The 20,990-nt window shown below is 38.8% G+C and overlaps 1 protein-coding gene across 1 annotated transcript in view; it reads right to left on the bottom strand.

The window, feature by feature from the left end:
* Window positions 1-78: 78 nt before the first annotated feature.
* Window positions 79-20,990, bottom strand: part of LOC134871092 (kelch domain-containing protein 8B-like) — a 150,701-nt gene continuing 129,789 nt past the window's right edge. Inside the window, exons 4-5 of the mRNA XM_063893691.1 lie at window positions 17,429-17,530; window positions 79-9,912 (exon numbers count right to left, since the gene is read on the bottom strand). Coding sequence (XP_063749761.1) covers window positions 9,716-9,912; window positions 17,429-17,530 — 299 coding nt within the window. The 3' untranslated portion in view covers window positions 79-9,715. The remainder of the gene's footprint in view (window positions 9,913-17,428; window positions 17,531-20,990) is intronic.

Raw genomic sequence — 20,990 nt, 5'->3', positions numbered from 1 at the left:
TGCTCTTTCCTCTCATTATCTGTGCTCTTTTCTTGTCCACGAGAAGATGCTGGAATGAAAAAAAGAGTACGCAGTACATATGGAATCAGACAGCAAGTCAAAATAGTTTATTGTAGAACAGGATTTACAGTCGAGGCACTACCTCACATTTAGTATAGGCACTGAACTACTGCACTGGAGTCACAGCCACGACTCGGTCTGAAAGCCAAGGCCTGCCAGTCACATTGATGTTAGCTACAGCAACACGTAAAATGTCATCATGATGATTGACTCATGGCCAAATCAAGAATATAAAGTATTACAGAAATGAAAATTAAGTGATCTGTCTGTGGGTCACAGGATCTATGCGCACCAAAGCATAAAATGTGAATAAATGATGCTAAAAGGTTAAGTCTCTTTTTTTGAGGGAAAAAGGGCAGTATTAATGTAGTTGAGAAGCAGCTGTGGCAGAAACTAATGACACTTGGTCTTGTTTTTCTATCAAAGTTGTTTTTTGTATTTTTATTTTAAAGAACTTTCAATTGCGAGTTTTTTTATTTTACTTAAATCGTACAGATGTCTGCTAATAGAAATAGATGGCACATGGCCTGGTGCTCAACAACCTTAAAAATACATTTGAAAATCTAGTTCCATTAGATTGGACAAAAAGAGATGACAGACATCTCAACCGTAGATATGTCCAACACTCTATGTAACAACTTACACCAAAACAATCAAAATCGATAAAAAGTAATAGAATTTTTGGAGTGAACTTTCTAAATTCATCACGCTATAGATAGTTATAGTTATGACCCAACCAAATATTGCGTGACCAACAGGTGCTTGCTGTCAAAAATGCTTACGTTGAAAACATTTTTTGTTGTAGGTCTTTTTTACTTTTTCCGTCAGGCTGGGAACATTATTCAGCCTAAAATACAGATTGCAGAGGACTTCACGGTGCACTAAAGCTACAGAATGACGTTCAGACAGGTGAGAAAAATAATCAGCAAATCACTCTCCAAAGGAAATGTTTGTAATTGTCTGACTTTTGTCCTCTTTACGGTCAATTCTAATAAGGCTATGGAAGGAGTTTGGTTGGAATTGTTGGCCTAGCTCTGTTACTAGTTCATTATCATCACAAATGGGCTACCAACGTTAACTTTTTCTAAAAATATTGAACACCAACTGATATCTTTGGGTTCACAATGTGACTGACAGGCTTCGGTAAGGGTAGGCAGCCTTTCTATGTGAACATTACATCATCCACACACATCCTAAAACTGATTCAGTCTTTCCCCAGAACTTCTAATACATTTCAATACATTTCCTGCACTTTGTCACATTAATCAATTACAACAACAACCATGGCAAAAATGATTAGGATTACTTTTGTTATTATAATGAGAATTACTTAAGTAATGCCGGCATATTACCTCTCGGTTCACTCTCTTTTTGTGTGTGGGTGGAAATAGCAGGAAACACTCTTCCTGTAAAATCATCTTGTGTTTCTTAGTGGCGCGGAATAAGTACTTCACATTACCAAGATTTTAACTAACATTGCGGTCTACAAAGTTTCCTCTGCTTTCAGTCTCTATGCTAAGCTAAGCTAGGCCTTCAGGCACTAGCTGCCTAATGGGCTTCAAGAGTGTGGAATAAACCTTGTCATATTACTCTCAGGAAGAAAGAAAAAGTATTCCTGTTAAAGGTTAACAATTATTCATATCTAATTTGTCTAACAATAATGTCTTTAACTGTGGTAAATGGACATCCAAATTAAAAATGGTCCTTTCACATCATGTTTCAGAGGTAGTGGTAATGTGTACACATTTTTGTTTCTGTACAGAATGTTTGTTTTATTGTAATGCACGTGTCGACAATTTAGTATTGCAGCTCCATAAAGTTGAATATCCTAATCTTTACAAATTTTAAAATGCAAATTATATTTCAAAGCAACATGATGACACCATCACCTATCTTTGGGGGATTCTCCCTTTACATGTTAGTTTTACCAATATTTAAAACAACTGAAGCTAATCAATTGCCATTCAAAATATACCAGTATGTAAAACGTATGTGTAACTGTTGCTATTGTTATATACTATTGCTATATATCTTTTTTTATATTCATATTTTCAGCAGTGTGAAACTGGGGTCATATTGGGTTATTGTCACTTAGGGGAAACTCAGTGCTGGATGAGCTTGATTTGCTTTCACTGCGTAGTTGGAAATGGCAGAAGCTACTGTGTGGGTGAGTCTGTTAGACTGAAAGCATGTGTTTCCAGAACCAAAGTAACGCACTATAGCTAAAACAAGAATATATATAACTATTTCCACAAACTGCCTTACACCTCCCCACACACTCCATCTGAGCGTATTGAGTCCAACCTTCTTTCTTATCACCTTCAGTACATTTAATTACTAAACCTTCCAAATCACATTTTGCAAAAACAGAGCACATGGCATTACTGATCCACTGAGACCACAAAGCTTTTTTACCACCATTGTTCTACCATGTCAATCACAGTACAGGGAAAAGGATCAGAACAGGAGAGGGATTCTGGGTTTGTTTCCCAAAATGTCTGTACACACTAGTTTCACTTGAGAGTTAAAATGAAAGCCAGCATTTATAGTCGATGGTCCTCGATTTGAACACGGTTTTGCAATAGTGAATGTCTGAACAATTTTGATTAAATGACAAAATTAGAATAGAGAATAATACAGAATACAAAATATCACAAATCTGTATTAAAATGTGTTGTATTTTCAATTTCGCTGATGACCATTTGGTTGTGAAAGTATCATCTTTCTTAGGCATTGTACAGTGGCCGACAAATGAGATGCAATTGCTTTACAATATTTCCATGAGGAAATTGTATGCAGCTTCAGAAACGATGCAAATTATCAAAACACATGCAAATGAAGAAACATTTTTTCCGATTTGGCAAAATATTTGCAGCATTTACAAAAATTGATGCATAAACAGAACGCTGCTCATATAAAACGCTTGTTGACATAGGGGATGATAAGCCAACTGTTACTCCACATTTGTCATCAAGTTGGTGAAGATGTTTCTTCATTTGCATGTGTTTTGGCACATTTTTATTTTTATATTTGCACGTTTCTCCGAATTAAAATGTTCTAGGCCGTTGTAATGCGCTTACACCTGTTGGCCACTGTACATTTCTACTTTAGAACAATGAGATAGCTGTATTACATAATCTCCAGCATTATACAAACTGTGTCCTATGCATGTCATCTGAGCGATGTGTAACAAGTTTTTAAAAATGTTTTATTTATGTAATTCTCGAATACATAGAGTGCTTAAATGCTGACTCATTCCTGAAACAAAACTGAATATAACTAGTGACAAACACTTTGGGGAACCCAGTTAAAATGTGGACAACACCACAACATTTTTTGTCACCTCACAACCCTAATCCACAACACAAGAGCAAAAAGAATGATCCAACATGAACAATTGACACAAAAAACACAATCATATTTAATCCTGGTTAATTATAATAATAACAAAGGGGATGTTTCTTTCCATCTACAGGCCCAAAAAAAATTGAAACAAAAACAAGAACACATATGCTAATGGGGAGGAACACAATTATGCTACCTGCGGGTTTTGACACTGTTCCCTGTTGCCCAGGAAACTGTGTTAAATTGGCCCATAGAAACAAATAAATAAATGAACTGTAGAGGCTTTTCATTGTCGAATATGATACAGTTCTGCGTTGGATTCATAAAACTGAAAACAGTGTGAATTCAGCATCTTTCGCCCCCATCTCTGCACTGTATGGAATGCACCTTCGCTTTTGTTTCAGAACCTGAGTCTTTGGGCCTTTTTATTTTTTGGAATTAAGGCTCGGCGCATGCCACGCAATGTGTGCCTACACTAAAATCGGGCCCTGAATGTATCTTGGAAACAAGTGTATGTAGGCCTACTCTGTCTAGAAATATTTGAAAAGTAAATGATACACAAGGCATCTATTCAAAGCAATGCAAGCCACGTCTGTAAGTTCCAGATGATAAAAAACGTGCCTGAAAATTAGTGTTGTGATTGGTTGACTGCCAGATACTGTGGGGTATTAAAAACCTGCAAAACAACTTTAGGGCACTTGCCCTGTGCCTAAGTTTCTGCAGATTTTTCAGTATGAAAAATCCCCTTCAAAACTGTGCTATCAAAACCATATTAGTGCTCTAGTCGTGTAAAGTAAGTAAGGTAACCAGTTGCCAACAAAGTCTTATGTGGGACAAAGAGTATGCTGATGTGGGACATGTTCCTGCGATGCTAAGAGATAGCTTGGATTTGAATAAAATGTCCATTAAATCCTCAAAAATGAAAATTTCTATTGAAACTATGAGCCTATAAATATTAATAACAAGCGTTTACTATGCATTGATTTGTTTGCACAAACTATGCAAGTCATTATTCCAACAAACAACGGTCCACAGGAGACTAAAAAACTACAGGAGCTAGCTTACTCCCACAGTCTGCTGACCTTTAGGATACAATTGCTGCACAGGGTGGTAAACGTTCATTATCATCATTTGTTTTCTGTTTATGAGTCTGGCATTTTTTGTGGGTGTCGCTTCAAATCGTATTGACCTCAGTGCACGATTATTAAAACTAATCTCTGGCAAATGTCACAAAAAACTCTCTGGGAATCGCCCTCCACCGGCTATATATGAGTTAATATTTTGCCAGACTATGTTGCTTGATTGACATCTGACACAGCTAATGATGAAAGTCCCTCATTGCTTTGTACACAGCCATTGGATAAAAGCTTTAGAAGTAGTATTAGAGTATTAGAGAGGCAATTGTCGCTCAAAAGCGGGACATCGTCCCGATTTGTGGGAAACGGCACAAATGATTTAAAATGGAACACCTGTAAGAGCACATTAACATATGCTTGTGCATTATTTGCTCATAGCTCAAGGTACAGCATGCAATTAGCTGATACCTGTACTGAAGCATCCTCTCTATGTTCTGCAAACTTCTGTCAGAATCTGTGGGCTTTCCCTCCAAATAAGTAAAACAGCCTACGTCAGATTAGGACCCAGACAATCTGATTCATGAGACATCTTCTCTATTGAAAGAGAACTTCACAATGTATGAAGGATCTTCTCTGGAAAACAATCCAACAGGGTCAAGGAGGGAGTGAAAGAGAAAAGTAAAAACACCAACAGAGAGAGCTAACCCTGGCGCTGTTCCAGAATTCCTCAGGGACTGCAGTGTGGCATGTACACTGTTTAGAAGAGCCAGAGAAACAGAAGGACTGCAAAGGAGACATTTTACATCCTCCAGACAGCGTGCACAATAATAGATGGTGAGTGTGGCTGGGTGACAAGAATATGCACCCACACACACGCATAAAAACCATGCTCTCAAGCCCTCACATATGGTCACAATCACACAAATGCACTCATATCAATGTAGACACAGAACAGTTGCACACATGATTATATGTCAGATGTTGTGATTTCAGCTTAGAGTAACGGGCAAAAACAAAATCAGCTAACGTGGTTTTGATGCTTTTAAAGATAGATCATAAAACCAACGTTTTTCACCTAACTCTGCAGTCCTCAGCTCTACAGAGCACATTGGAGTCTTACACCATTCACTCCCTCTCATCATGTTTACAGTCATAGAAAGACACAGTTAGCATTTAGCAGCTAAAAAGCAAGATATTTCCTTCTGGATTTAGTGGAACTAGAGAGTTGAAGGAGATAGTAGCCTTACATTCTTAAGGGGGGCCACAAACACAACTCCAAACGAAAGTGGTCTGGCTCTGTTTTAAGTCTGAAAAAGGAATGGTTCACTAACAACCTTGTTGTTTCAACTCAGCCTTGTTAACAATTCTCTCTCTCCTTTTAATATTCAAACCCACAATAAATTCCTCTCTGGCTCCATAAGGCAGCAACCAAAAAAAACCTGGAAAATAATTCAATTCCTACTCTTTGTATACCTCTTTCGAAGCGCCCTCTTCATGAGCAATTTAAATGCAAATCAATAGTATGAGACATATCCAACGTTTTAGGACAAAAACTAAACATACCCTCTCACATACTCTAACAAGCTGCATTTAATTCAAGTGGGCTCATGGTTGGATGGGGGCAGCAGTTTCCAACCAGCAGAGCTGTTTCCAAACACAATTATGTCTGTGTTCTCCAAGCTTTTATGGGTTTTGCCAAAAGGAACAGTGGGAAAAGGTGACAGCAGTCTTGCACTCTGGCTTGTAGGTATGTGCCTGGCATATGCGAGTGGATTCTACCTCACACACTGAATACACACAATGCCGCACCAGAAATAACCAACTGTCAACTGGCATCTCATCTGAGCTCCGGCAGCTTCAGCGCTCTCCACAGTATTACATGTCTGACTCCCGTAACAAGTTCTGCCAGGGTGCTCACCAGAAACATATTTGAAGCAAGGAAAAAAGGAAAAATTTTGTGTGTGTGAGAAATGATGTGTTTTCTTTGTTTGTGTCCCTTCTGGGGCTCCATAAAATCTCATGCATCTGCGACATTCATTCAGTCATTTAAAATGGTTTGGATAAATCAAATGAATGCCGTCTTTAAATGATGGACCCTGACATTTTGCTGCAGGAATGAACTGTGTCGGAGCTAAGTGTATGAGTGGTCAAATACACTATTGTCATACCCTATTTCTATCCAATGTGGTCTTTGTTCTGTTTTGTCTTTCTAATTACACATGTAACTATCATACATCTTGAAGCACACCCTACCTTTAATCACCACGTCATCAAATAAATTGGCAAATTATTATAAACATGCAAAAATAATTTTCGGTCTTCTCCAGTCAGCAATAGCGAGGAAGAGGGCAACAGAGCTGGTAAAACCGTTCCCTAATGATACAAATATAAAACCAACTGCTTTAACAACTTTGGTTGAAATGGAACCTTTACATACAGGTATTTCAAGTTTACATTATAGTGTGCTGAAGCCCATGACTTTTGGACTAAACCCTAACCCTAACATTCTGAATGGAGGAACTGACGGGTGTCTCTCCAAGCGATAATGCAACATTCTACTTGTATGGCAGCATAATGAAGACAAACAGAGGCTGCTTGCCACACGGTCACACACTGCACTGGGTTATTCTTTTGTTTCCCGCTCCACCGCATCTGCTGTCCACAAGTCACTAAATCTATCACAGAGAATACTGCACTGCAGCTCCCGCCATCATATTTCATCTCTAACTCTTGTACACAGATCCTCGCCTCAGCCCAAACAAACAAAATTCCTCACAAAGTCTGTCTTAAGTATCACTTGCTCACTCACTGTTGGAATGAGGCTCTGCAAGGTTTGTAGCAGCTCTAGTCAACTTGAATTCACAGCAGTTACAGTGGATTCCAATGTCAACCCAGAGTGTTGGCTTAACATGTGAACACAACCATAGAGACTTCTCTAAGCAGTCCGACAGGATAATAGTCTGCCATTTATATGTAGGTTAAAGAAGCATATTGTTGAAATGCCAGAAAAAGGAAAACTGACATGCATCTTGAATAACCCTAATGGTGCATTCACACTGGACGCGATGCAATTTTTGGGCGCATCGTGATTACATGTAAAGTCAATGTAAAGACGCGAGTTCGCTCTGGCGGCGGGAATTACGCAATTGATGCAACTCGCTTCTTCCAGAGAATTCAATTTGTTCAACTCAAGCAGCAAATTGGTGTGACACGTTCTCGTGAAAGCCAATCAGCGCTGAGGATCTCAGCCTGCCGTTTCTGACGTTGAATCAAAAAACCAATACAGCAGCCGCTAGCCGTTGGCACACAGGGCTCACAGTTCCTCATATCTGTTCAGAAACTGGAGGAAAGTTATAAATGAACAAACCAAAGACTGTCTATGGGATGGCAAATACAGTTGCTGCTTTATTTCTGTCTGTATGAAGTTGTTGCCAGTGTGGACAGAGCAGCTACATGTTAGCTTAGCTCAAATCTCCATTCAGAAAACACATATTTTAAAAGTGTTTGGCCTGCCGTCTTGTCTATAACTATGTTGTTATTTCAGCATAATTTAAAAAAGTGTATAACAATTAAATCACAGTCAAATATGTCCATTTTGTTGTAGTTCGTATCTACCATAGTATCCACATGGAGATAAGCCCCGCCCATTCAACAGCACCTTTTTTTTTTTATCACGCGAGTAAACACACTGACCGCCGCGGGGAAACTCACGTTGCGTCCGGAACCTACCATAACCCTAACAGGATGTTTATCACGATATAATACATTTTCCTACATTTCCATAACATCAATGTCGAAACCGTGTCCTGAGAACGGATTAGTCCAGAAATATGGCTCATTTCAAAAATCTGATTAGATTATTCGATAGATGGCACTATACTGCTGCAGCAGATCATATTGTGATAAGTATCTCTTCACAAAGAAAGATATTTGTAAATGCATGTGACTGAGAAGGAGTTTCTTTTGGTATGTTAAAACGTCTTTCTTAATCAAAGGTCACTTCCTAAGACAACTTCTAACCTTTCAGAAATATTTTTACCCTAAATGTGTTGACTATCCTCAAGAAACTATCAACACTGGTGGTATAAATATATGTGGCAACTATGATCATGATGGCAAACAGAACAGTAGGGTCTGACCAAAACAGTTTCCCGGGAACCCTAACACAAAATTACAGAATCTCTACTGTGAGACTTTTTACCTTTAAAAAAAAATGATTCTGCTTGTTAAAACCTTGAGGGACAATATTGCTTGAACATGTTGCCAGGGTATCATCAGCTCTTCATCCTCATTTTGTGGCTGATATCAAGTTGAGGAAAATATTCTATTGTACCACTATCCATCATATTACTTAGGGGAATATAACATGTCTGGATGCTTCAGTGCATTAGGTATAACTCTGCATTCCCTTCACGTGCATCTGCATCCTTGTGCTGCAGTGTGAAGGACTGTTTGAGCCTTGGTGATGGATCGGGATTGATTGCTCTGGTGCTAATGTTGGAGCAGAGGCGGACAGATGGGGAGCAAAGCCAGATACTGAAAAGCTCAACCACAGTCAGCTTTTCTGCAAACTTGAAAATAAAAGAAATGCAAAGACTGCCAACGCATCACTGGTTCTCGAAAGCGGCCATCTGAACGCATCTAGGGGCCACTGTTATAATGCTGTTGCCAACTTCCACACATATAAAACACTCCAACGAAAAGAAAATACATTTACTTTTGCAGAACATCACCTTCTAAAATGCAACTGTTGTGTCTGATGTCATAGAAAAGTGTCCGATCTGGCTGTCGTAGCAGCAGGGGAGAAAATACATACAGATATGGCCCTATCTTCCTTGAATATCCAGAAAAGTACCCTGCTTTAATTCTGAAAAATGTTTAACAGTTCAAAGGCGTGTTGTTTCTTCAGACACCATATGTGTGTGTCGTTTTTTTGCTAGTTTTTTTTTTTTCTTCCTCTGGTTTTAGCCAATGTAGAAAAGCTGTCAGTTTTCTGTCCCTGCCAGTTATAGCAGCCGGCTCGAACGTCCTTCATCATGGATTCATCATCCAGCACAATCTGTCTCAAAATGATTGTTGAATGTCAAAAAGTTGCCTCCCAGTCTGAGAAGAATCCATCAGTTGGACATAAGGGTAGAAATGTATCTTAGTCCGATGTTTGGATCCAATTCATGTGTTTCCGCACATGAATAAAATATGCTGTTTTCCTGCGTGTTTTAGCATAAGAGCTAGTGTCACACTGTTTCCGGTAAGCAGAGGGCTTCTACTGCATTACTGGGTCCCTGGGAGACTCCGCCAATGACAAACATCATGCTGGGTGTCTGCAGGAGGGCGGAGGAGCAGCGTGCAGTTGGCATTGGCGCCACATACTCCCAGCGCCGCTTCACAGGGTTGTAGCTCTCCACTGTGCCCAGCGGCGACGGCTCATTGCCTGCAAAAAGGAGAGCAACAAGTGAGCATGACAGCAATTATGTTCCAAATGAAGCATCAGCCTTCAGTTCGAGAACCATTGGAAACAATTAGTCAAGGCTGGAATATTACAGTTTGAACTTGAGAGCTAATTTAAGTCGAATCTTTGACTTAACTTTTAGATGGGAATTTAACTTGTTGAAATAAAATCAAGCTTTTAATAATAAGGTTTTTGGAATTTATATCTGTATATTTCTCAAAACTACAAAAATAATATACCGGAAACAACTTTTTCTAAATTTCACAAGTCTACTGAGACCATATTATACACATAAATTAAGCAAACATAATAAACTGCAATGATTTAAATGACTTTGAAACAATGATAGTAATTGGTTATTTATTTGTATTGCCTAATAAGAATCAGATGGCCATTATTTGCATCCATTGGGGACACACAGAGATTTGAAGTTTATTAAAATTGAATCAGGCTCAAAGTTGAATCAGGCTCATACTTATAGGGTATTTTGAATTTATATCTGTATGTTTGTAAAAACTACCAAATTAATATACTGGAAACCAACTTTTCTAAATTGCACAAGTGAACAGAGACCACATCATTATACATAAATTAGGCAAACTAATTCACGGGTATGATTTATGACTTTATGACTGAAAACATGTAAAAAAGTCATTTGTTTGCCTAATAAAATTCAGAATGCCATTATTGCTTCAATTGGGCACAGACATTAACATTTTAAGATTAGTAATGTATACTCATGACACCTCATCAGCAACTAGTCTTCATAACTAGCTAATATAAATATGTATGAGAAAAGAACTCAAGGTAACGCCTCTCTGGAAGGGTGATAGAGGATCCCCACGATGCCATTACCCCTAATAAACATAACCTGAGTATCAATACAATAATAAGTCATTATTATATAGAATCATAAAAGAGCTTTTGTCTGCAGCTATAGAGGGAGTAGATATTGATGGAACCAAAGAATAAGGATTGGAAGTTGGGTTTAAAGCTGCCCCCCAAAAAAGAAAATTAAGTCAATTGATGAAGGTTCACATAGAAAATACAGTCTGTATCTTGTTGCTAATCCACTGAAGTGATATTTGAAAAGGCTTCACAGAAATGTATTAAAGGGACCATATAATGCCAATTCTAATGTGACATGTCTCCATGCTTTAATGTTCAGAAAGCTCTTTATTTTTCTCATACTGCCTGTGCTGCAGCACCTCTTTTCACCCTCTGTCTGAAACCAGAGCCCTGTCTGCTCTGATTGGTTAGCTGTCCGGCTCTGTTGCGATTGTTCAACCGCTGAAAGATGTCCCGCCCCTTAACCTATCACGTACAATGTGTTCAAGCTCTAGTAAATAGGAGCACGAGTGTAACAAAGTACTGTCACTCTGTCTTGCGGATGTAAACAAAAGAGTCCTATCGAGGTGTTTCAGGCAGGGGGGTCTTGTTTAAGGTATACATTTACGTTAAACAAGAAACAGTCTGTATTTCCCTTGAAAACCTAGTGATTCAGTAAAGCTTACTGTAAACACTGTTGTTTATCTGGCTGTAGTACTGTTCTTTCACAAGCTTAATTGAATGTAACTGTTAAAAGATATTTGTTTCATGTACATTACTGGATGTAGCTTGTGCTCCAGGGAAGGCTGACAACCAAATTAGGAGCCTCAAAGGTTGTGTTTTAATATCATCTACGACATTTAAAGTCTCACCAAGGACCCCTCTCCTTTCGAAGGTCTGCTGTGCGTCACTCTCCCTCCCCCTGTTTCTCTTTCATCTCAGGTGAAATTCTCACTGTCATTATACATCAGCCAGCACTAAGTTGTTGCCGTTTCCATAGAGACCAACATCACAGCAAGTTCCCTAAATGATATGTACTGTTGAGTGTATGCGGTGTGTGTGTTAGGAAGACTTCTATCATCATTTTGTTGGAAGAACAAAGTAACGGGGCATCTTCAAAGCAATCTGGGTCTTCTCAGGCCTCGGCTCATTTATCGTTCTCTATGCAGACACACCTAAGTACCCCAACGTGTGACAGAACTCACGCTGGAAACACTCTCTGTGCTGCTCTTTTTGGCTCAAAGGCTTCCTGTCGCTGCTTTGATTTATCGCCAAGAACCGTCATGCCAGTTCTCCTTCTCCATTCTGCCCCTTCTCTCCTCCTGACCTTCATTCCTCTCCTCTTTACCTCCATTATGGTTTGCTGTTATCGCAACTGTCTTTTCTAGTAAGCAAAGACTTTTCTTTTTTGATTTTGCCTCTGGCTTATCCTTCTCTTCTTACTTATTTTTAGTTATTTCTTAAAAATAATCCTCTTCTACTGTATAGCCCTTAGTTTCACAGGGTTAGGAAAGGGTAACAAAGGCTGGACCCAAGTGCATTATAAAAAAAGGAGGCAAGTTTAACCAGAAAAAAAGGAAGCTTTATAAAAAAATTAAGGCTGGTACCAAACAGCAGGAAAGGTAAGAAGCAAAACAAAACGAGGCGAAAACTAGGATGATGCAAGGAAACACAAGGGGCAAAATCCTCAGTTAGCAACCAGGAAACACTGACAGGAACCTTGACCAGAAGAAACAGATCAAGTAGAAAGGTGATGCATACAATGATGAGCTGACAGAAACACAGACAGACTAATCACATTAACAAGACACAGCTGGAGAGGGCAGGTAACGACAAGGGCAGCAAGGAGATCACACACCAGTGGAAATAATCAGGGCAGAGCAAACAATTCCAAAGGCGGGAAAAAGTAAAACAAGACAGGAGGAGGAGAAAATACATTTCATAATAAAACAGGATACATGAAAACCAATATCATGACACTTAACCCTGCCTAACTCTGACGTCTCACATTTTCTTCCTTGATTCTGCTCTGGTTGAGCACTTCCTATTCTCCCTTTCTCACTATTTGACTTCCTGTACATAGTCACGATACATAAACTAAAGTCTGTGATGATCAGTGTGTTCAATGAGTTATTTTGGAATATTTGTTATTATTCACTTTTTAGTCACGATGCCTGAACCTACAACACCGTCTACCATTGTTGTGTACTGATTTCCTAAATTCGCAAGGATTCCTTTCGCAGTCAGACCTTACACCAAATTTTGTATAATACATTTAATTTTAAAGTGGCCTTATTAAGCTTTTTGGGGTTTTCCCTTTCATGTATAGGTCTTTGTGCATGTAAATGTCCCAAAAAGGCTAAAATCCTCGTGTTCACTCGAGAGGGAGTTTCTCTCCCAAACATTCCTGAAACGCCTCCATTGGACTCCTTTGTTTACTCCCGGGAACATGGCGACATTACTATGAAACACATTTTATGTCATGGGACATTTCTGACACCTCTCTAAGAGATCAACCAATAACAACAGATCTGGCCAGCTAACCAGTCAGAGCAGACTGAGCTCTGGTTTCAGACGGAGGGGGAAAAGAGAAGTATGGCAGTATGAGAAAAATAAAAAGATTTTGAACATTAAAGCATCTAAATATGCCATAGTAGAGGCACACAATATACATGAAAATTAGCATAATATGGCATATTTAAATAAATGGGAGATAAACATAAGTTAAGGGGAGGTAAAACCATTTCAATGATTGTCATTGTCTTGTTAAATGTCAATCAAATGCACCTGAATGATTCATCTAAAATGACTTATAAGGGATGATGGGAATTGATCCATTGTTTCATGATATTATTTTACTGCCACTGTGACAATTCTACTGTAAGATTGGCGAATCAGGTTCCTAAAGTTGTCTTAGGGTTTAATATTTATCCTATTGAGACACTTTCATCAACCATCCGGGGATATCATATGACCCAGTGGTTCTTAGAACCATCAAAACAAAGGAAAGAAGCGTATTTTAAAAATGTTATGACAATCAGTATCAAAACCCTTGGATAGCTCTACAAAGACTACAGATTAAAGCTGCTTTATAATAAAAAATTCACTTATATAAAGAATAATAACTATTACTTATGCAAAGACTAGCATCCTAGTCTGTACAGTTATATATGTGCATGTATCTATACATGTAGCATAACTGCATTAAAGATGCTCTTTGGTCCCTGTGAGTGTATTTCCTCTTTTATTTCCCAAGTCAAATGGCAGAGCGTTGGAAATGTGCTCTAAACCTGCCATGACTCACAAGCCAAAAATATCCCCGAGGATTAGATGGTGAGCCAGACTCACAGCTGACACTCGCACAGAGAAAAGAAAAACATATCTACCTCACTCTCCTTCACTGTGTCATTGTCATGTTAGTTAACACACACACCCGCCCGCCCGCCCGCAAACACACACACACACACACACACACACACACACACACACACACACACACACACACACACACACACACACACACACACACACACACACACACACACACACACACACACACACACACACACACACACACACACACACACACACACACACACACACACACACACGCTGTGTATCTCATTCAATCATCCATTTCCTTTCTCTCGCTCTGTGGTTGCATGCTGAATCTCCAACTGTCTCTCTCAGCAGGACAAGATTGGCGTTCTTTAGTCTCTTTATCTCACAACACACACACACACACACACACACACACACACACACACACACACACACACACACACACACACACACACACACACACACACACACACACACACACACATAACATTACTGTCTGTCACTCTGAGCTGCCGACAGAGAAAAACAACTGCTTAAGTGTATTAAGTCTACATCTGCAACAGTGTCATGCAACTGACTGTGCCTTATATAAATGGGACCACAATAATAATAAAGTTGTGAAGGAATGAGTCGTAAAATAGAATATGAGTGAACATTTCACCATTTCATGTTCTGTCACTTTGAAGTCTATTATTTCATTAAGTATTTGAATTTATGTTATTGGTTGGATGCCTGAAATAAGGTCTGTGGTTAACACAAGCTAAAGAGATGTTCACATTGTTGTGTTAATATATGAAGGCCAAACATGTGTCTGCCACGGACCTGATTTCCTGCAATATTCTAAAATCCAATGGAAAAATCCAATCACTATTTGTCAAGAGCACTGTGCTGCCTTAAATGCATTTTAACATTTATTCTTTAGATCATTTGTTTGTTTCGAAATCTAAGTGACACAGAGAGTTAAATGTTCATTTTACATTTCCATTTCTGTTCTAGACTACTTTACGACATATCCAGTTAAAGACTTCCAGTTTTACAGCTTCGAATAGCGGCAGAAAAACGCCATGGGAAGGAATACATTTTCTAAGAATAATCTGCTTCCACTAGAAAACATCAGAGAGACAATATTGTAGTTTCATTTATTTTACAATAAAAAAAAAAAGATGTTCATTCTGATTCATTTAAAATTGTATATACTGTAGATGACAAAATACTGCAACTTTGATTAAGATAGTAAAATGGTTCCTATTAATACTGTAGAATGTAGGCTATTTGTGTAAAATCCATTATGCAGATATCCATGGCCTTTAAATCCGTCAATATATTTCATTCTACAACTTCTAGTGTGTGTGTATGTATTAACTGTATGTGTGTTATTTGCTGATGCAAGCAGTAGCCGAAAGAGAGAGTCAATATTTGCTTAACAAGCATGTCATCCAGAACAAAAGCTGACCTTTAATTAATTTGTAGCGTTGCTCAGTCTCTCTCCATACTAAATTTACTTTAACAGATGCAGCTCAGTCAAGGAGAAAATGGAACGTTAATAGAAAACTCATTTGGTTGTGAGTGCTTGTGTTTGGTGTGTGTGTGATTAATCACAGTTGTTGGCACTGACAACTTCACCGTGGTAAGACTTTTTATTATCAGCTGAAGCCAACTCTAAGTATTGGGGTAGCACATTAATCAGTAAAAAACAATCCATGAGAACTATTTTGAGTTACCTAGCAATAGTAGTGACAGTAATTGCTTTAGTAATTCTGCAGAAACATATGGCAGTATGTTTCAGAGGCATATGTTTCAGCCTATGTTTAGTTTATAATGTCATTATAAAAAAGATGCATTGGTTATTTTGTTGAAAGGGGCAATTCACTTTCTTGCATTTTCTCCTTTAATGAATTTTCAGAGAGTTTTCTAAAGTCAGACCATACATCATCTTTAGCTTGGAAACATTTCTAATGAGGTTTGGCAAAGCTACAGGAGACTTGTAATGGACTGCAATTATCTACAAGGCAATGATCACTGGCTGTACATTTTATAATATGACCTTCAATTTGAAAATCCATTGTTGTCTAATTAACTCAACCAAGGGCGATGTGTCCATTTGATTTGGTTTTTGTTTCGTCAGCAGGCTTCTTGGAAAACTACAGGCTTGATTTTCAGGGAACTTGGTGGATGGGCGTATTCTAAGCAAAGAAGAAACCATTAAAAAGTTGGACCATATCTTTATGACAGGATGGATAGACAAATTGTTTTAAATTTCCATTAACATTGCGAGATAGAGCATGTCATTTGCAAGGTCTGCTAGGTATTCCTTCAACTTATTACAATGACGTGGCACTCTTGTGTCCAGTCAAATCTGACGTCAGGTGAGCCATGACTGTGAGGATACCCTGCAAAAATAAAGCAGTTAAAATATAAAGGACACCTAAAATCTGTCTTCTAAAATCTGATTAAGCCAAGGTCATTTCCCCAGGTGACCCATGATTCAAATCTGCTCAACAATTTATTGGCTTTTCCTGCTTCATGAAAATTGTGCAGGTATATTCTGCTGACAAACAGAAAAAAAAACCTACAACCAATCTGGGAACATGATATAACCCTTTTTACAGGGGTTGCAAAGTCCAAAGGGACTTGACTTTGGAACTTGAAGGTCACCAGTTCAAGTTACGGAAAGACCAAGTGCTACGGAGGTGTGCAAGGCACCGTTCCCTACGCTGCTTTGAAGATGTCCCCTCTGTTGAAAATTTCCCCTCTGTGGGACGAAAAAAGGTATTCTGGTATTCTGCTCCCCTGGCAGTCCACTGCTCCTTACATTAGGATGGGTCAAATGCAGAATGTAAATTTCCCCTCTGCAGGACGATTAAGAATATATTCTTCCTCTTCTTCTTACCGGAGTTAAAACGGTTGCATTACTTAAATAAAAGACAGTTTTGTACATGCAATGTTTTTCTGTTCTTCTCAAATTACCCAGGATGGGAAAAATGTAAAAATTGGCTACTGATTCCTATGACTTCCCTCCCTCTGCAAGACATAGCGGTCTTCCAAGAGGCTATTAATGAAAGACGCCCTATTATTGCCTTTTAAGACATTGTTTAGTTATAAAACGTAGGATTTCTAGGTCTTTGACATTGATATAGACAATATTTTGATGTTCCTCCAGAGTAGATGGAGAAAGTCTTTTAACAGGGGCCTGCAACATTGGAAATCAATCACAGGACGATTGTTCTGTCTCCTTCCTTTCTTTTTCCTTCTTGGTTCAAAGCACAACGCTTTACTTAATTGACAGAAACAATCACACTGTAAATGGGAAAGGAAAGGAGTTGCTGACCTAGACCACCAGCTGCAATTACCCTTCCTCCCAGGCATCCTGTCACAAAGTCAGCCCTCTTCTCCCTCATCCTAGATGTTCGGCTGGGTTTGATCCAGATACCTGCCAAAGGTAAGAGGACAGACTGTCATTAATCTTGCAACAGGTCAGTCAAACACAACAGGAAAAGGAGATTCATCATTGGCAAAGCATTTTAAAGAAATAAACAAAACAAGAAATCAATACACCAAAAATAACTGTTAGACATTTCATCTCAAAATGATTGGGTTCAGGCTTTTCTCCAGATGCCTGAGCAAAAATGTGATCTCGTTCAATTCTCTGTTTGTCATAAGTCTTTCATTTATACCAAGTTCTTTTTAAACGACCCATTTTTTAAAGAAGAAACCATTTTCTGTTAACCGGACCCCCCAAAACTAAATATTAGACTGACTCACTCATTTAAGAAATGTTTCAGTTCTCAATACCATTCATATCTGTGAAAGGGAATCAATCTTCTCACTTAGCTCTTGGGAAAAAAAAGGGCTTCCAAGAATTAATTCTTTATACTGGAGAGAATGTGCTTTGCTGGAGGTTTCAGCAGATTTGTTTCCAAAACTGCAATCCTTGCTTTGCCTATAGTAGCCCTTGTTCTTAGAAATCGCCTAAAACATCAACTAATTCAGAATAACACAGGATTTCACTGCTAGACAACGGGAGAGAGCGCAGAAACTGAAAGCAAAAAGAGAAGGCGAGGAAAAAATAAAAGGGTGCAGTGTAGATGGATCTGTATTTGACAGCATAACAAACTCTGCCTCAGGGTCCCTTCACTCCCCACCTCACCCTCCCTCTATCCATAGATTGAAACACACTACCTAACACTAGATTACATTTCTATATTTTGGAAAGTAATAACTTATGACATCCACTTTCCAACCATTTCATGTCCTCTCTGCAAAACTCCTTGGTAAGGAAATTCAGGAAAGTGCAACAAAATACACCATAGCACAAGCATTAGCAATATGCAACCTAGACATAATGCAAATGAATGAAACACGCTGCAAATGAGCTGCAAAGAACCCATCAGTGTTCACTCTGTTTTTTTTCCTGCAGTGCTGCAGCCTACCAGCTCAAAATTGTGTTTTTTCCCCTGTGGCTGGAAAGTATGGATTTTGCTAATTGAGGGGGCATTTTCTCATGAATTGATTCTCGAAAAACACTGAGCATAGTTGAAATAACCATTTGAATTTGGTACAAAGAAATGTTTTCTCTACAGTCATAAGGCAGTTGTTTGTCTTTATCAGACATAGACATGGAAACACAAAAAATATGTAAAGAGGCTCTGGCAGGCTGTTCCTGTCCATCAAGATACATGTTAATGTGCTAACCGTCTTACTTTATGGTGTTAGCATGCTAACATTAGATTATGGGAAAGAGCATTGCTTGTAATAAAAAAAAGAAACAAATATATTCAAACTTGCCAAAAATTACCATAGATCTCAACTACCATCTGATCATTCCATATGTTAAACCAGTGAAATGCTATAATAAAGACATGTTTCTTTAAATAAGCAGAAAAAATAAAGCGTAAAAAAGTTGACCTCTGGAGGAAAAGTCAGCGGATCACCAAAATGATCAGAATTCATCCTGAGGGAGACATGAATGTCAGTACAAAATGTCATGACTATCCATCAAACATTTCACTCAAAGCACAAATCTCAAATGTATGGTGGCAAACCCTCCCGTGCTGTTAGAATACAGTTATTGATTTAGACGGAAGGGTCAAATGAATGTAGTAGGTATATTTGGATGTGAATAGATTTTAGTACGGACAAAAGTGGTGGACTGACCAGCTGACCGGCATTGCATCCTAAACTCCATGTCACAAGCACCTTAGCTTGGGAGTTAAGGGGTCCCTGCTTTGCTCGTCCTGCCACCAAAGCTACCATGACTGGATAAGCAGTCTGATAGTATCTGGAGACCAATTAGGGGGTTGATGGATGGGTGAACAAATAAATGGAAATTTGAGAAAACAATAAGCGTAGCATCGTCTCACAGGAGCAGGCCACTAAATGGTCCCCATAGAGCAGTTATCTCACCTCAGAGTAAGATCCTACTGCAGCCATGTTCCACCCAGCACTGGGAAAGAAAAGACAGCCAATTTCTGTTTAAGAGCACAGCAGAGGAAGCTGATTGTAAGGGTACCAATACTTTAAAAACTTTTGATTTCCAAAACTCTGATGCTGTATTATGTCTAATTTTAAAACTGCTTTCATACATATTGTCAACGTGTCAGAAGCCAAAGGAATTGACAGAAATTACAATTTGTGTTCGTTAGCAACAATGGAAGCATAATAGGATAAAAAAACCTGTTGAAAGATTTCAGGAAACAGCTACATTAATTCGATATCTTGCTAACAAAGAGAGAGGCATATTTTTGAAATAACACAAATGGGTTTGCAGGGCTGCTGTAGAGCTAGCTTTAGGGAAAAATAGCTACATGGTAATTGCTAAATGTACAGCCCCCAGCAGCTCACTTGATATGCTGGCTGCAACAGATCAGTTATTTGGAAAAGGACCTGGTAACATGCAACTACAGTGCAGATATACCGAAGGAGAGGAGTCTGGAGGTGAGCTCTCAAAATGGCATGCATGCTTGTGACTTTTGCTTTTTCTTCCAGGTACTGTCTGTATATTGGCAGATATAACCATGACAGTGTGGTTGCCTGTGTCATGATAGTAAAGCATTTATTCCATGTATATAAAGTGTATGTAACGATCCCATAAAAAAAAAAGCGTGTCTAAATCGCAAGCTCAAGGCTTTAAAGAGGCCCTATCAATCCTTTGAGACTGGTCTCTGGTTTAAGACAGAGGGTGAAAAGAGGTGCAGCAGCACAGGTAGTATGAGAAAAGTAAAGACCTTTCTAAACATTAAAGCATGTCACAGTAGAGGATCATAATACAAATATGAACCTGAAAATGAGCAGAATATGTCCTCTTTAAAACTGTAGTCCTCAAACCATTAGTTGACGTGACGGTGACTACATCCACTTTAGTAGCCTTAGATAGAAAAGGAACTAATAAACAATTGCTTTTCAGAAAAGTTATATTTGAGAAGTTTATCAGAAGAAAACAGAGCAATCCCTTCTCCCAAACAAAAAGGAAAACTTGCATACGGCATTTCCACTGATGTTTTAAAGAGGACAAATGACCCAATTTGGAGGTGGAAAAACTGCCATTCATTAGCAAGAACTATTATTTATGTCGCCTCAAGCCCACTACAAACTTTGGAGGAAAGGATAGAAAAGGCAATAATTTACTTCTGTCAAAAATCCTCTTGTTTCTGGACTTACTGAGTACTTGGGCTTTACACACAGACACACACAGACACTGGCTGTGATGGTATGAGTTGGTGAATTGAATGACGTGTGGGGCAGACATGTGTCTGGTGGACTCAGCTGGAGGAGAAAAGAGTGTGTTATTTAAAGCTCTGAATCAATCCCCTTCTTTCTCTTGTTTCGCTCTCCCAGACATCACCACTCCACTGTGTTCGCATCCCCGAGCTCAATAACACACACATTTAAAA

The sequence above is a fragment of the Eleginops maclovinus genome, chromosome 1 (genome assembly GCF_036324505.1).
Source record: "Eleginops maclovinus isolate JMC-PN-2008 ecotype Puerto Natales chromosome 1, JC_Emac_rtc_rv5, whole genome shotgun sequence".
In the NCBI taxonomy this organism is placed as follows: domain Eukaryota; kingdom Metazoa; phylum Chordata; class Actinopteri; order Perciformes; family Eleginopidae; genus Eleginops; species Eleginops maclovinus.
This window is presented reverse-complemented; position numbering and strand designations above follow the sequence as displayed.